A 17,369-nucleotide genomic window follows, 5' to 3' on the forward strand; every position below is an offset into this window, starting at 1 on the left:
ACAGAATCAAGACACTCTTACTCCTGCTGACACACCTGGAGGACATGCTAGTCTTTTTAGACGAGAGGCATTCTACCTTTGCCTTTGTTTAGGCAAATAAAGAATAACTTAAAGCACATTCAAAGTTGTCCTAATTAGTTTTTTTTGTCACCTTACACAAGTTAGATTTGTTCAGGAAGAGAAATTTCAAAACAGAAAATGCCTTCATCAGAGGCACTGCTTGTAGACCAAGTCTGTAGGGCACTTTCTTGATTAATGATTGATATGAGAGGGCCCAGACCAGCTAGGGTGGTGCCAGTTCTGGGCAGGTGAGCCTGGGTGGCATAAGAAAGCAGGCTCGGTAAACCAGTGATCCTCCATGGTCTATGCTTCAGTTCCTCCCTCAAGTTCCTGCCTTTGGCTATAACCTATGAGCCAAATAAACCCATTCACCCCCAAATTGTTTTTGATCACGGTACTTCATAACAATAAAACCTAGTAACACACCACATAACAACACAGTCCCATTCTGTAACTTAGCATTTGAGTCTATTAATCTTGTATTCAAACTGATTCTGGCATTGGTATCAATGGTGGTTTGTCCAAAGTGTAAGTACATTCTCATACTGGATTCAAATTGGGAATACTACTAACTCAGGTTCCTGAATAATGAGTTATGGGTATGTGCCACCATAACCAAATGATTTTTATTTTAGAAAATAAGATAGCCAGGGAGTGGTGCCATACTCCTTTAATTCCAGAACCTGGAAGCCTGGGAGGCAGAAGCAGGTGGATCTCTGAATTCAAGGCCAGTCTAGTCTACAAAAAGAGGTTCCAGGACAGTCCAGGCAAAGAGAAACCATCTCAAAAAAAAAGGAAAGAGAGAAAACTCTTTCGATTATGAAGCCTTGTCACCTGTCACCAACAACATAGGACTTCTATTTTACTGTTCAAAGTTGCTTTAGTACCAGCTGTTATTTTGCCTTATAAACTGAAAAAAATGAAAATGAGGTCTCACATTAATGATACTTTAAAATTTTTTTTCTAGACAGGGTTCTCTGTGTAATAGTACTAGTTTTCTGGGAACTCACTCTGTAGACAGGCTGGCCTCAAACTAACTAAGATTCATTTGCCTCTACCTCCCAAGTGCTGGGATTAAAGGTGTGGGCCACCACTGCCTGGCTACATTAATGATACTTTATGGACATATGAAAGCACACTTGCTTATAACCATTTGTTCACGCTTGAGTGCAGAAGATAACTTGTAGGAGTTGGTTCTCTCATTCTACCGTATGGATCTTAAGGATAAAACTCATATCTTCGAGAGGTTTGGTGGCAAGGATCCTTTTGCCCTGAGTCACTTGGCCAGCCTTAGCCCAAGTGTCTTGGTAAGCACTCTGGTTCTACTCTCTCTCCTTTAACCACATACATTTTTGTTAGACTAATTTTCTTCCTCACACTCAAATTCCCACCCAAAGTTCTGGTTCCCTGTATTTCCTAGTTAGAAAAAGACATCATTTTTTCCCTGGGATCTGAAGAGATGGCTCAGCAGTTGACTATGCCTGCTGCTTTCCTAGAGGATCTGAGTTTGGTTCCTAGTACCCATACTAGGCAGTTGATGACTGCCTGTAACTCCAACTCCAAGGACTATAACCATCTTCTAGTCCCTGGACAAGTGCCTGTACCACATGGCACACACTCAACAATGTATTTTCATTATTTATGTATATTTTTATTTATGTATTTTATTTTGGTATTTTTCTACTTATGTATTTTATTCACTATGAAGGTTTTGTCTGCATATGTTTGTGCACCACATGCCTGCCTGTTGCGCTCACGAGTGTTGGGTACCACACCCAGGTCGCTTGTAACAAGTGCTCTAATCCTGAGACAACTCTGCAGTTCTGAAGATAAATCTTAAACCATTTCCCTCAACAAAGCAGCCAAAAAAATCTGACCAAGGTTGATGTGAGTCCATTAGTTTTACACATTTAAATTACAAAATATGACCGGTGAGGTGACTCCCACAAATTGTCCTCTGATCTTCATACTCATGCCATGGCACATATAAAAGTATGTTCCCACAGTAAATAAATGTAATTCATAAAATATAATAAATTAAAAGAATAAAGTGGGCTTATGTTAAAACTTAAGGATGGACATAAAGGACAAGGAACAGGAGGGGAAGAAGTAGTTTCTATATAAGAAGTTAATATCCTGTTTTAAAACCTTGGAATTAAACTTTTTTTTTTGTTTTGTTTTTTGTTTTTACGAGACAGGGTTTCTCTGTATTGTTTTGGAGGCTATAGGTCCAGCCCAGCCTCGAACTCACAGAGATCTGCCTGCCTCTGCCTTCCGAGTGCTGGGATTAAAGGTGTGTGCCACCACCGCCCGGCAGAATTAATTAAACAAAATATTTAAGTAAAAATACATCTAGTCTATGATAATTTTAGTTATACAATACATTAAATGCTCTTCACATTTGTACCCTTGCCTATTTTATTCAGATTCTTCACTAAGAACCATTCTAGGTAAAGTAATTATTTTCTATCATGTGCATGACTCTCTAAAAAACTGAATAAGTCATATTAATCTAGCAATTTTGTAGAAAACATAATATTTAAATGCCAACAAAGTTGCTTAAAATACACTACAATTTTGGTGTTTTCATAGATGCACATCTGTGTGTGTGCGGGTGTGCATATGTGTGGCAGGCAGAGGCCAATATCAGTCAGGTGTCTTCTTCAGTGGCTCTCCATTTTCCTTTTTTGAGGCAGGGTCTCACTAAACTAGTGCTCACCTGTTAGGCTAGATTGGCTGGCTAGCAAATCCCTGGGATCTTCCTGTCACCAACTCCCCAACACTGTGATTACAGTTACTTGCCCCACACTTTACTTTCTATATTAGCGCTCTAGACCCAAATACAAATTAGCCTTTCAGACCCATCTCCCCATCCCAAAATAGACTTCTTTCTGAATCTGTGGATGATATCACTGTAAGAAATTTATCCTAAGCATCAAGTTCCTTTGGGCTTAAAATTGTGCCATGTTTTTTTGCTAGTTCTGTGAATTTATGTATCTAATACATAGTAGTTCCCCTTATTGTTTCATCAATTCTTCTTTTAAAAGTATATCCTTATATTGGTTGACCTCTATAAGGACTCAAAACTAGCACAGAATAACATTAAAGATTAATATAACCTCCATTGGTTTTTGGCTCAAAAAGATAATAGAAAATCCCCAAACAGCAAAGACTTGGAAGTTTAGCTGGGTGGGATCTTGCACTGAGGATATCACTCCCTTTACTCAATCTTAATTTGTTTATTTTCTTGCACACAGGATTCAGCTCTATTCAATTTCTTGGTGCCCCTTTTCTCAATCTTTACCTTTTGTATTTTATTTGTTCAGCGTGCTCCTTTTCCTTATAAACCTTCCTTAGAGTTACCACTAATAACCACACAACAGAGTCTATTCTAGGGTGTTTTGAGATTTCCTCTGCCAGCTGAATTAATCCAAAGTATTTTTCATTTTAGTCTCAAGAGGACTCTTTGGATAAGGGCAAAAAGCAGCCACATTCTTCAGCAAAATATCGTAAGAATGGTTTCTAGACAACATACTTTCTCCTCTGAAATCTCGTGAGTCAGTCCCCCACAGTTGAAACCACTCTTAGCACCACTGTCTTCCATGCTCCTACTAGTATGACCACTAAGCAGTGCTTAAAGTATTCCACTGCTTTCCAACGCAAAGTACCAAAGTCCAAACTCCTCCAAACGAAATATGGTCAGGGCTATCACAACAATACCCCAGTCCCTGGTACCAACTACCATCTTAGTTAAGGTTTCTATTGCTGTGAAGAGACACCATGACCATGGCAACATTTAATTGAGGTGGTTGCTTACATTTTCAGAGGTTCATTATCATCATGACTACGAGCATGGCAGCATGCAGGCAGACAAGGTGCTGGCTACATCTTGATATGGAGTCAACAGAAAGTGTGCTGTAACCCTGGGTGGTATCTTGAGCATAGGTGATCTCAAATCCCACTCCCACAATGACACACTTTCTCAAACAAGGCCATACCTACCTAACAGTACCACTCCTTATGAGATTATAATAGCTAATTACATTCAAGCTACCATATCATGTGTATGAATATTTGGTACAGACAGGCAGATCTCTGTGAGTTTGAGCCCAGTCTGGTCTATGTTCTGAGTTCCAGGAGACCCAGAGCTACATAGTGAAATCCTGTTTCAAAACACAAAACACCATTTTTTTTTTTTTTTTGGTTTTTACGAGACAGGGTTTCTCTGTATTGTTTTGGAGGCTGTCAGACCAGCCCGGCCTCGAACTCACAGAGATATGCCTGCCTCTGCCTCCCGAGCGCTGGGATTAAAGGCGTGTGCCACCACTGCCCGGCACAAAACACCATTTTAAAAAATCAATTTGCATAAAATTATCCTACTTAATGAATATATAAATTATGTATGATATTTACATAGAAAAATCTGGAAAAATATATAGAAATAACAATAGTAATCTAATCAACATTTATAAGCTAGCAAAAACAGATAAACCTTCTCAAGCTCACATATAAAATTTCACTAATGCAGACCACATTCTGGAAAATAAAACATACTTTGACATACTTAAATGAATAGAAATAAAACAAAACATGCTTTTAATTCATAAGAGAATTAAACTAGAAGTCATTAACATATAAGGCAGTTGTAAAACCCCCACTTTGAAATTAAATGACATATTTCTAAATAACATAAAAGCCAAAAAACACTAGTCAAAGAAATTTAAATGCAGTTTGAACCAGGGTCTAGAAAATGGTTCAGCAGTTAAGAGCACATAACAGCCTTGTAGAAAACCCACCTTCAGTCCCCAGTACCACTGTCTTAACTCTAGCTTAAAAGGGCTATGGTGCCTCTGAGGGTATCTGCACTCTCCCATACATACACAGATACACACACATTTACATAATAAAAAAATTCTTTAAAGTTTTAAAAAATTAAGCAGCTCACAAGAAATGGAAAGACAACTTATCAAAACTTGTGGATACAAAACAAAACAGGGCTCACAGGGAAATTCACAACATCTAATATGTAAAATAAAAGTCTAAAATCAATAATCTTAGCTTCTATTTTAGGAAACTAGAGAAAAGATGATGGGTATGTTTGGATTCATCTATAATTCTAGCACATGGGAGGTGAGACAGGAGGATTAGAAATTTAAGGTCATGGGCTGTTACACAGAAAGTTTGGAATCAGGCAGGTCTATATGAGACACCACGTCAAAAAGAGGTGGGGAGAGACATGTGGCTCAGCCAGTAAAGGCACTTGCCACCACGCTTGATGACCTGAGTTTACTCTCTGGATCTTACATGGTGGAAGGAAAGGAACGATGACCTCCTTGAATTGTCCTCTAACCTTCACACTTATACCATGGCATTCCCCTCCACACACATTAAATAAATACAATGTAAAAACAAAAAACTTAAGGAACTTCAAGGTTTTGTTTGTTTTAAGAGAGTTATACAGCTTCATTATAAAGTTCTTTTGGAAGATAAAACAGAAGAAACATTTCCTATCTCATTCTATTAGAAAGCATTATTCTGGGGCTTGTTTCTCAGCACCCACATCCAGCAGCTTATAACCACCTGTAACACCAGTCCAAGGGATCAGACGCCCTTTTCCTGCCTCTATAAAAACACGAACACATGACATATGTTCATTCAGACACATATTCATTTAAAAAACAAAAAACATTAACTTAAAATCAGACATACCGTTAAAAAAATATAGACCAGTGTGTCCCATGAACATAGACACACAATTCTCTAATTAAATACAGAAAATCCAAAGTATACATTATAAACAAATGAAATTTACTCTAGGCAAGCAAGATGCTTCAATGCTTAAAAAAAATCAGTTGATGTAACAAAGAACATCAACAGGCTAAAGAGAATCAAGCAACCAACTAGCATTCAAAACTAAAAAAAAAAGAAACAACTCAATAAACTAATAATGGAAACCTCTCTAACTTGATGAGTATCAACAAATAACCTCTAGCTAATATTATCTTTAGTGGTGACAAACTAAATGCTTTCCCACAAGATCAGATACCAGGAAAGGGATAAATCCTCCAAAAGTAGATTTTCAGCACTGTTTTTGGAAGTCCAACATGCCAAAAAAGACAACAAAAGTTATACAGATTGATTAAGACACACAACTGTCTTTGTTAGAAATAACATGGCAGTCTGGTTGAAATACTCAAATACAAGTTACAGATACAGCTCAGTGGTAGAGTGCTTGCCTGGCATCCTACAGGAACTGGGTTCAAATTCTAGCATAATAAAGGGCACTCCTCAAAAGAGGTGGTATACCCCTGCGTGTTTGTGTGTATGTATGCACACATACACGTACACTCAGGAAACAGAAGCAAGTGGAGTTCTGTGATTTTGAGGTCAACCTGGTTTACAGAGTGAGTTCTAGGCCAGAAAGAGAATTCTAGCTCCGAAAGGACTACAAAAAAAGGATCAGAAAAAGAAGGGGGGCCTAGCTTAAGAGAATTAAGCCCTGGAGGCCTTATATTCATGGATGAGCTAGTCTCCTGGAATGGGTTGGGTCTCAAGAACAGATTAGTTTCTGACAGCAGATAAGGCCACCATTCCTATTTGGCCCTTTCATGGGATGACCACCAAGGGCAGCAGCTGTAGAACAGAAGTGGTCTGAACTTAGGCGACAATCTGTGTGGACTGCAGAGAGCAGAGTCAGAGATGTGAATCAAACCTTTTGGAGCAAACCAGATCATGAGAGGATCCCATACATTGAACACTGAGTTATTTACACAGTTAGAATTCAATGTTGCTTTGATTTGACTGTGGTTAAGCCCTAGCTCTATGTTCTTGAAATAAAATATTTAACTAATTTTTGATTTTATAGGATCCCACAATTGAGAGATGCTGAAGTTTAAAAGAGACTTTGGATGTTCTTTTTCCTCCAAAATAAGGTTTCTCTGTGTAGCCCTGGCTGATCTGGAACTCACTCTGTAGACCAGGCTGTCCTGAAACTCAGAGTGCTGGGAATAATTCCATGTGTGCACCACCACACATAGCACAGTACCTGCTCTCAACCTCTGTGCTATCTCTCCAGCCCATAAACTCAGACTTAATAAAAATAGAGTACATGTGGAAAAGCAAAACACTGTAGCTAAAACAATATTGAAGAAAAATAAGTAAAAGATCGATACTACCTCAACTTTTAGAATGACTATAAAGACACAGTAAATAACAGAGCATGGTACTGACAAATAGAACAAAGAAACACAACAGAGGGCTCAAAAAACTCAGGCAAAGATCTTGGACAAGGAGGAAAGGCAATTCAGTAGGATGAGAATATTTTTTGTTATTGCTGTTGGGTTTTCTTTTCTGTAGATTAGATTGGGTTGTAACTTACTATGTAGCTTAAGCTAGCCTTGAACTAATGATTTGATTATAAGAATGATACATATTTTTGCTTAAAAATTTATTAAAAGCTGGGCGGTAGTGGCGCACACCTTTAATCCCAGGACTCCAGAGGCAGAGGCAAGCGGATCTCTTGAATTCGATGACAGCCTGGTCTACATAGCTACACAGAGAAACCTTGTCTCAAAAAACAACCCCTCCCCCCAAAAAAGATTTATTTATTTAATGTGCAAATGTGTTTTGCCTGCATTTATGTATGTACACCATATGTGTGCTTGTGTACCTGAGGAGGTCGGAAGGTAGTCATTGGGTGTCCTGAAAATGGAGTTACAGATGGTTGTGAGTTACTAAGTAGGTGCTAGGAATTGAACTTATGTACCCAGCAAGAGCACAATATCCATCTGTGCTAGCTAGTTTTTTGTTACCTAGACACAAGCTAGAGTCACCTGAGAGAAGAAATGTTGAGGAAGTACCTCCATTGAACTGGCCTGAGGCCATGTCTGTGGGATATTTTTTTGATTGTTGGTTGACGTGGAAGAGCCCAGCCTACAGTGGATAGTGTCATCCCAGGTCAAGTAAGTGATCCTTGGTTATATAAAAAAGCAAGCTGAGCTGGGCAGTGGTGGCACATGCCTTTAATCCCAGCACTCGGGAGGCAGAGGCAGGCGGATCTCTGTGAGTTCGAGGCCAGGCTGGACCCACAGCCTCCAAAACAATACAGAGAAACCTTGTCTCGTAAAACCAGCAAGCTGAACAAGCTATGAAAAGAAAACCAATATGCAGTATTACTCCATAGTTCTGCTTTGGTTCCTGCCTCCAAGTTTCTGCCCTAACTTCCTTTTATGGCAGACTGAAAGCCATTAAGACAAAAGAAATCCTTCTTTCCCTAACTTGCTTTTGGTCATAGTGTTTATCACAACATGTGTAATCAAGTTCTAAAAATGACAAGACTAAGAAAACCAGCATCTTACAAATGCTAATTTTATAAAAATTCAACATTAGCAAAAAATGCTAGCTCAAAGAGGTATGTGATGAAAAGAAAGCACAAAGTTAAAATACATACTAAGTACTTTCCAATTTAGAACAAATTAGAATTAATTATTTCAGTCCACTGACATGTGCCATGATGTATGCATAGCAAAAGTAAGTACAAATTTATCTATCATAGGAGACATACTGGGAAAGATCTCATGAAGCTGCAAAACAATTAATGTTTATTTTATCATATTTACAAGAAGTACTTTTTATAAGCTGGGCATGTTGGTGCATGCCTTTAATTCCAGTACTTGAGAGGCAGAAGCAGGAAGATATCTGAGTTCGAGGCCAGCCTGGCTGTCAGAGCTTGGGTTTTAAAGCACAGGTTATATTTCTACTATGTGTGACCATACTCCATGTTGCACTGTCTGTTTCTTGCTTTCAGTTGACAAAATTTAAGATTTTCTTAAGAGCAGATGCACTCATGAGAAGCAGTTATTCTGACAAAAAAAACTATACAAAACCAACCAAAAGACACCCCTTTCCTGGGAACTGCCACTGATTTTGGTTTTTTGTTTGTTTGTTTTGCAAGACAAGGTTTCTCTATGGTTTTGGAGGTTGTCGTGGAACTAGCTTTTGTAGAACAGGCTGGTCTCAAACTCAGAGATCCACCTGCCTCTGCCTCCAGAGTGCTGGGATTAAAGGCGTGCGCCACCACTGCCCAGCCTTTTTGTTTTTTTTTAGAATCATACTAAGATAGGAGCTGCTATACTTTAAGACTTACTTAACTCTCAATCCCCTAGATCTACAAATACGATAAAGAGATTTCTTATCAAGACAGCAAAAAGTTAGAACCCTAAAAAGTTTGCAAAGATGCAATCAGGCCCTGCTCAGAGGCTTTCTGCAGCTCTCTTGACAAATCGGAAACTTTACCAATCTAAGTAATTTTGTAAGTAAAACTTGGAAAAAGGAGATTAGATGGCCAGAAACAATCTTCCATAAACATTTTATGTACTTAAGGCATCAGACCTTTCATTGCAATTTTGTCCTTTATTAGACTTTTTTGTTTTTTGTTTTTTTGAGACAGGGATTCTCTGTGTAGCTTTGGAGCCTGTCCTGGACCTCACTTATAGTCAAGGCTGGTCTTGAACTCACAGAGATCCACCTGCCTCTGCCTCATAAAGGTGTGTGCATGCCACCACAGCCCAGCCATAAAAACTCTTAATTATTGTGGCATTAAGGGCCTCATTCTAAATCCAGATACAAAAATAAATTTATCATCCTAGAATTATGATCAGAAATTATTTGATATGTAGAAAGAGAAGACACAAAGGACATGTTCATCTCATTTCAAATGCTTACAAAGTGGCAGTCACTGTCACTCTGTTAAGTAGTCTGCATACATTATTCACCAAGAATCATTTCTTGGATGCAATCACTTCAATGAGCTTCTCTATCTTAATGGTTCTCAATAGTCTGCTTCATTTTTAAAAAGTACTCAGCACTAATATACTATTTTTGATGTTGTCAAATTACTTGTCCTATTTTTCTCCATTAAAATTAAGTTATATAGTCTATCTTGTTCCCTGTAGCATCCTTAGCATCCTGGCACACAAAAACACTCATGAATGAATGACCTTGTTGAAACCACACTAGAGCTCATTGAGATATTAGAAACAGTGCGATTTTATACTGGGGGTGGGGGGGTGGGGTGGGGTTAAGAAATTTGCCACAGGTAAACCAACTAAGAACTAAGATCTGACTATAAAACCTGTATTCATTTTTCACGTTGTCATACTAAAGTAACAAAGGATTTTCTTTGGAGAACCATGTTTCTTTTTTTTTTTTTCATCAAAAAAATTTTTTGCCATTGAAATGATTTACATATGCCTTGAGGTATGAGAAAGGCTACTAAAAGAATACTGATCTGATCATGAAGCCTATGGAGTTCAGCAAGAGAGGATTCCATGGTCATGGGATGAATAACTGGAAATGGGGTTAACTACAAAGAAAATGAAGATGTATTTTTTAAATGAACTTATTTGTTTGGGGGGATGCACTATAGTACCCATGTGCAGTTGGCTCTTTCCACCTCATGTAGGAGTCCCAGGGATTGAACTTAGTTCATCAGGTTTGACAAAAAGTGTCTTTACTTGATAAACTATCTTTGCCGATCCAGATAAGCCTTCCCTCCTATAAGATCCTAAAAACAGGGTAGCCATCTCTCCAGCCCTGTAACTTATCTTTAAGAAACAACGACAACAAACAGTGATTAAAACAAAGCAGTCTAGGAAAAAAACAGTAAAAAGAGAGAGCATCTGCCATGGTCCTCTCATTTATATTTCAACTACTCATAGTGAGACAATGGTAAAAGATTGTTAAAAACATATTGCTTATGAATTAAATATGTGCTCTCATTTTCAGAGAGACTGCTAGGATAGAATCATATAGATTAGAACTTTCATTCTTCTCTCCAAAATTATAGTAATACAATTTCTGATATTGAATACTTATTGATTTAGTGATGGACAGGCAATAAGTGAAGTGAAGGGATATGGTCCTCTCATCCAGTTTTTCTGTGGTGCCTGAATGTAGAAACTGCTTCTACCATTACTACCAAGATGCAATACATCCATAGTTTTCTCTAGGGATAGGTATGCTAGCTATGCTGATTGGTTTTGTTTTTGTGTCAACTTGACACACACCCAGGGAAGAAGAAACTTAATGGGGAGGGGGAGACTTCATAAGATTGGCCTGTAGGCAATTCTATAGGGTATTTTTCTTTTTCATTTTTCACATGATTGAGAGGGCCCAGCTTACTGGGGGTGATACCACACCTGGGTAAGTAGTCCTGGATGTTATAAAAAACAAGCTGGGTAAGTCATGGGTAACAAGGCAGTAAGCAGCATTCATTTATGGCCTCTGCTTTAGCTACCACTTTCTAGGTTCTCATCCTAAACTCCTGACCTATCTGAACTTCATGATGAACTTTGAACTAAGCTAAGAGGAATCCTTTCACCCTGAAGCTATTTTTGGTCATGGTACTTTGTCACAGCAATAAAAAACAAACCAAGACAGTGACTCATAATTAATCTCAGCACTTAGAAGCTGAGGCAGGAGAACTGTCAAAAGTTCAAATCTAACAGGGAGGTGGTGGCACACACCTTTAATCCCAGCACTCGAGAGGCAGAGGCAGGAGGATCTCTGTGAGTTTGAGACTAGCCTGGACTACACAAGAGCTAGTTCCAGGACAGTTTGCAAAGCTACAGAGAAACCCTGTCTTGAAAAAACAACAAAAGAAAGTTCAAATCTAAGCGGGACTACAGTTAATTCTAGGCCTGTTTGGGCTACGGAATGATATTATGCCTTAAAACAATCAAACAAACAAACAAATAGGTGAATGACCCAAAATACTATCTCCATTTCAATAAGGGAGAATCCCTCCCCTCGAAGAAGTAACACTAAAGTTGGGCATAGTAGTGCAGGCCTTAGATTTCAGCACTCAGGAGGCAGAGGCAGATGGATCTCTGTTAGTTCCAGGTCAGACAGAGTTACATAGTGAGGCCTTGTCTCAAAAAAAAAAGGAGGGGGGCAGGGGTAGTAAGTTCCTCATGTTATTAGAAAGCACTAGGCTACAGAAAAGATTTCATACAATTACTCTCCTTTGGCAGAACTTTCTTTGTGATGCACAGGTTGTTTCTAAGTACAGATAGTAGATAGCCAACAGTCAAAGTACATCTCTAAGCTGCCACTCCCATCTCGTGATGGAGGATCTGAGACAGCAAACTGATTTCCCCAAGAGGGAAAATACAAAACAAGAAGGATTCTATTTAGTAATTCCTTCCTAAATTACTAGCCAGGATTCAATTAGACACAGATAACAATTCCAGGTGGAAAGCTGAGTAATTCCTGAAAATTCAAACGTAAGTATAGATTCAAGATTCACCAGCTCTGACTATAAGCAGCCAATGACTTGGACACAAACTCCAACTGGCAAAGAACAACAGCAAATGAGACAGACACAAACTAACCATTCCTCTTTTCTCCTCAATGGCATCTTTCAAATATAATACATATAAGGTGGACCTTAGAGCCATAGGAATCACCATTAGTGGCCTTCATCCTAAGTCTGGGTATGACCACTGATTGACCTAGAATTCCTGTGCAGGCAGATCCTTGAGAGCCTAGAGAATAAAGGATCATTTGCACCAGGAACCCACACATCTTTACCACACTGCAGAGGGAAACACTCCAGGTCTGTCACATTTCCCATGTACAGTCTCTGGAACCTAGTCAAACTGGAACTGGAACCTAGCTTCTAAAATGTAATCTGTGCACATTAACTCTTCTAAATAAAATTTCCCAGCTTTTAATAAGAGTTTCTTTGTACAACTGGGTTTTGGTAGGACTTTCTTGTACTTTTCCAAAGTGAAGTTTTTTGAAACCCTCCCTCCCCATATATAAAAATATATATCCTTCCAGCATCATTTGACCGAAGTATAAAGCAACCTGGTTGGCCTCCATGCATCCGATGGCATCTTCCAAGAGTGAAAACTCCACGCAGACATAGCCATAGTCGTAACCTGGGGACAGCATTTAAATACAGACGGGAGTGGTGTTAGTGCCTTGCAAACATAAAAGACACACTTATATCCCCTATTCTGAACCCCTTAAACACAAGCCCTCCCACCTGTCCCCTCCCTCCAGGCAAAGGTGCTTCCACAAACAGAAAAAGTAGGGAAGGAAAAGTCTGGGTGTTTCTGAAGTTTGAAATTCATTCCAAATGGCTTTTTTCCTATTAACCAAGATTCTTTGCCCTCTTATCATTGCTGATCAGGAAAGGGTACCCAAGATTGAGTAATTTCACAGAAAGTTCCTGTGGGACCCAAAATATTTTAATGGCAGGCTGAATCTTCTGGAAAAACAGCCAACAAGAACAGAAAAGTATCTGGGGGGGGGGGAACAGATCCAAAGAGAAGGAAGAGAAGCAAATCATTTCGAAGCTATGCTAAGAATCATCGTTCTTCAAGCAGAAACCACCTTCAAAGAGAAGTGCTGACTGATTGATGCAACTATTCTATTTGGATACCACTGGAGGCTTCCGGTTGACAGGCAACAGACCATTTCAGCCACCACTATCACCACTCCCCCAATTTCAAACTCAAGTCAAAACGAGCTAAAATCTTTATGAAAGGAGGAAGATATAAAAGCATAAATATGAATAGCTGGATCCATAATTGTGCTTACATGCAAAAAGCTGATGGTAGAGCAAGCAGGGGAAAGACAGTTGTTAGTAATCAATGCATGTTCAGTAACTCTAAGTATCATCACAAAATGCCTATCATCTTAACACTAGAAAAGCATTATCTGCAGTACACACCCGAGGCTCTAATGACCCATGAAACTGGGAGTCATGGGATTTATAGTCTGCTGAGCTCTACTTATTAACCTGTCTCACAGTTCCCAATAGTGCTGCCATGACTACAAAAATACACTTGTCATTGCAATGTTCCAATTGTGGCTTCCACACTTCCTCCATTTCCTCACCTCTAGAACTTACACTATGCAAATGGAACAGGAAAAAAAATAGATCATGATTTATAAACAGAAGGAAAGAATACAACGTAAAATAGCATTTTAAGCATAACGCAGATATAAGAAGAAACTGATACTCATTGAATTAAGGTATCAAAAGCCACAGTTTACAGGGCAAGTTCCAAGACAGCCAGGGCTACATAGAGAAACTGTCTTAACAAAAAAAATAAATAAATAAAAATAAAAAGGTAACTTGGCTAGAGTCTAACTCAGTAGTGTATAAGGTTCTGGATCAAAAATTGCTAGCAAAACACACACACACACACTCTCTCTCTCTCTCTCTCTCTCTCTCTCTCTCTCTCTCTCTCTCTCTCTCTCTCTCTCTCTCTCTCTAAAAAAAAAAAAAAAGAAAGGTTGGCCTTGTGACTCAACCCTGTCATTTTAGCTCACAGTTTCAATTCAAAGTCGGCCTGGACTAAATAGTGAGACCCTGGAGAGTTAGCTCAACTATGAACATATTTCTGCTCTTCCCAAGAACCCAAGTTGTGTTCCCAGTATCCACATGAAGTCTCACAATTTTCTGTAACTACAGTTCCACAGGATGTGGTGCCCTCTTCTGATCTCAATAGGTCCCAGGTGCACACATGGTACACAGACATATATGCAGGCAAAACATTCATACATATAAAACAATAAAATCTTTTAGATTTTTTTAAAAAATAAAAACAAACCATAAAAACATTATGAATTTTGGCATAATGGGTTTGATTACTTGTTACATGGAACAAATGGTCTACAATGTTTTTACAATGTTTTGTTAGTAATAACTTTGACTTTACACTTGATAACTATTTTAACTATAAAATGTTGTTATATAATGATATATATATTTGCTTTGAATTAGGAAATGACTAGAAAGAAACAAATGTTTCTAAAAACCTCAGCACTACCTCAGATTATTTGATAGAGATTTTTTTGTGTGTGTGTTGTTTTGTTTTTTATCAAGGCAGGGTTCCTCTGTGGCTTTGGAGGCTGTCCTGGAACTTGTTCTGTAGACCAGGCTGGTCTCGAACTCACTAAGATCCGCCTGCCTCTGCCTTCAGAGTGCTGGGACTAAAGGCGTGTGCCACCAACGCCCAGCAGAATTTTTTTTTTTTTGAAGACTGAATCTCACCATATAACTCTGGCTAGCCTGTCATTGAATTTATAGAGATCCACCTGCCTCTGCCTCCAGAGTGCTGGGAATAAAGGTATGCATCACCACACCTATTTAGAGACAAAATTCTCTATCCTAATTTCACAGTTTTGATCAACTCCAGCTTACTTAAACTTAACACAAAAATCATATTTGTATACAACCTGTTAACTATGGAAATTTTCTTGTTATTCAATTACTTTCAAGTACAGTTTTCTAAACAAACTCAGTTTGATATCTATAGTATATATTATATAAAATATACATAAGACATTCTGTATTTTGTAAATGGTTCTAAATATTCTTTCAAAGCACCCGGAGTAACAGACACCTTTTATCACTAAATTTCTACTGAGAATACTCAAAAGCATGTCCTTAATCAGAAAGGGGTAGCCATGGATCAAACAGATGTTCTCTTGAATGCTTTGATTACCTCTAAAATCATTATCAAAGGAGTTCCCTACAATATGGAAAACAAAACTCTCTCCACAACCATCAAAATGAAAAAAAAAAATGACAACCAACACCAGATTGCAAAGTCCTAAATTTCCTTGCTATGCTTAAAGAAGCAAACACTGGCCCAGAGGAAAACAGGTTCTGTGGGAAGAACAAGATGAATCATGTATGACAACATTCATACTTTGTTGAAGAATAAGCAGATTTTGATACTAAAGTCACCGGGAAGTATCCACAGGAGGCACAATGAGCATCTGTATGTAACAACTTTACAATCATGAAATTCACAAGCCTACCACTCAAGTTTCTTCTGTACTTTAGTTTAGCTATCAAAAGTTTAATTATATAAGGTTGTTTTAAAGGTACCCAATCTTGATTCCAGGCATTCTCTGTATTCAAACTTTATATTTGTATCATAAATATTTACAGAAATTGCCAAAAGACAATGATATTAAGTATTTACATAGTACCTATTACAAACAAGGTTCTATTGCAAAATCCTTTACATATACTGGTTTAATCCCCACAAAACTACTATAGAAGTAATTATTTTGTTTACTCGTTGGGAAACAAAGAAAGGATAAGTAATTTGCTCAAAGACACCTTAGGTTTTAATACCAGTGCTAAGCTTTTTAAACCCAAGCAGTTCAGAGTCACCACACTGTATCCTCTTTCATTTTTTTCAATATTAAGGGTTGAACTCTTTCATTTGCTATGTAAGAGCTCTACAACTGAGCTATATCAATCTAATTTTGTCTTCTAAGTACTTAAAAAAAACTAGAAATGTGTGTTTATATGCATGTGGAGATCAGAGATCACTTTTTTTGTTGCTGATTTTGTTTTTCCAGACAGGGTTTCTCTGTATAGCCTTGGCTGTCCTGGAACTTGTTCTGTAGACCATATGACCTCCAAGTCAGAGATCTGCCTGTCTCTGTGAGTGCTGGGGCTAAAGGTGTGTGCCACCACTGCCTGGTTCAGAGTTCAACTTTTCAGAATCCTTTTCTCTCCCTTTAGCATTTAGGTCTCAGAGACGGCACAGAGGTCTCAAGTTTGGTGGCAAGCACCTTTAGCCAATGAGCCACCTCACCAGTCTATGTTGTTATTTAAAAGTATTTAAACCAAACTACAATTGTATCATTTTCTCTTCCCCTCTACTCCCTCCAAATTTTCCCATGCCCCACCCTCATGCTCCCATTCCAATTCAGGGCCTCTTTTTCTTTGTTACTGTTACATATTTAAGCACATAAACCTATAAACCTGCTGAGTCAATTTATTGTTGCTTGTATGGATATAATATTTCAGGGCTAACCAGTTGGTATTATTCTCAGACAAGGCTATGCTGCCCAGGCTGACTTATTTTTGTTTTTTTTTTTTTCTTAGTTTAGTTATCTGAGGCAGAGGCTTGCTATGTATGTAGCCCTATGTGGCCTCAAACTTGGAGCAATTCTCCTGCTTTTATCAACAGAGTGTTGGGATTACAAGAGAGTGCCTCTATTCCTGGCTCCAGGCTAACCTTAAATTTCAGGCTGTAGTCTAGACTGCTTAACCCTAATATTCTCCTGCCTCTGTGTCTCTGGGCTCTAACCTTTCACTTGGCAATAAGACCCTAAGATTTATTTAAATAAATAATCTTAATTTCTATTTTTTTTCAGCCTCAATACAAGATGAGTCCCACACGCCTAAGGACAATGAGCCCTTTCTGTAACTAACAAATAATTAAAAGAGCAGCACAATAGTTACACCTATTTTAAATTTTTATTTT

The 17,369-nt window shown here is 38.3% G+C and overlaps 1 protein-coding gene across 5 annotated transcripts in view; it reads right to left on the reverse strand.

The window, feature by feature from the left end:
• The window catches only part of Rbm6 (RNA binding motif protein 6), a 98,123-nt gene that overhangs the window by 37,868 nt on the left and 42,886 nt on the right, over positions 1 to 17,369 (reverse strand). For 3 of the 5 annotated variants that reach the window (XM_040739442.1, XM_040739440.1, XM_040739441.1), the window contains exon 6: positions 12,931 to 13,004. The exons of the other annotated variants lie outside the window; for them this stretch is intronic. In XM_040739442.1, coding sequence (XP_040595376.1) covers positions 12,931 to 13,004 — 74 coding nt within the window. The remainder of the gene's footprint in view (positions 1 to 12,930; positions 13,005 to 17,369) is intronic. 5 annotated transcript variants of the gene reach the window in all.

The sequence above is a fragment of the Mesocricetus auratus genome, unplaced genomic scaffold (assembly GCF_017639785.1).
Source record: "Mesocricetus auratus isolate SY011 unplaced genomic scaffold, BCM_Maur_2.0 Super-Scaffold_100691, whole genome shotgun sequence".
NCBI classification, from domain to species: Eukaryota; Metazoa; Chordata; class Mammalia; order Rodentia; family Cricetidae; genus Mesocricetus; species Mesocricetus auratus.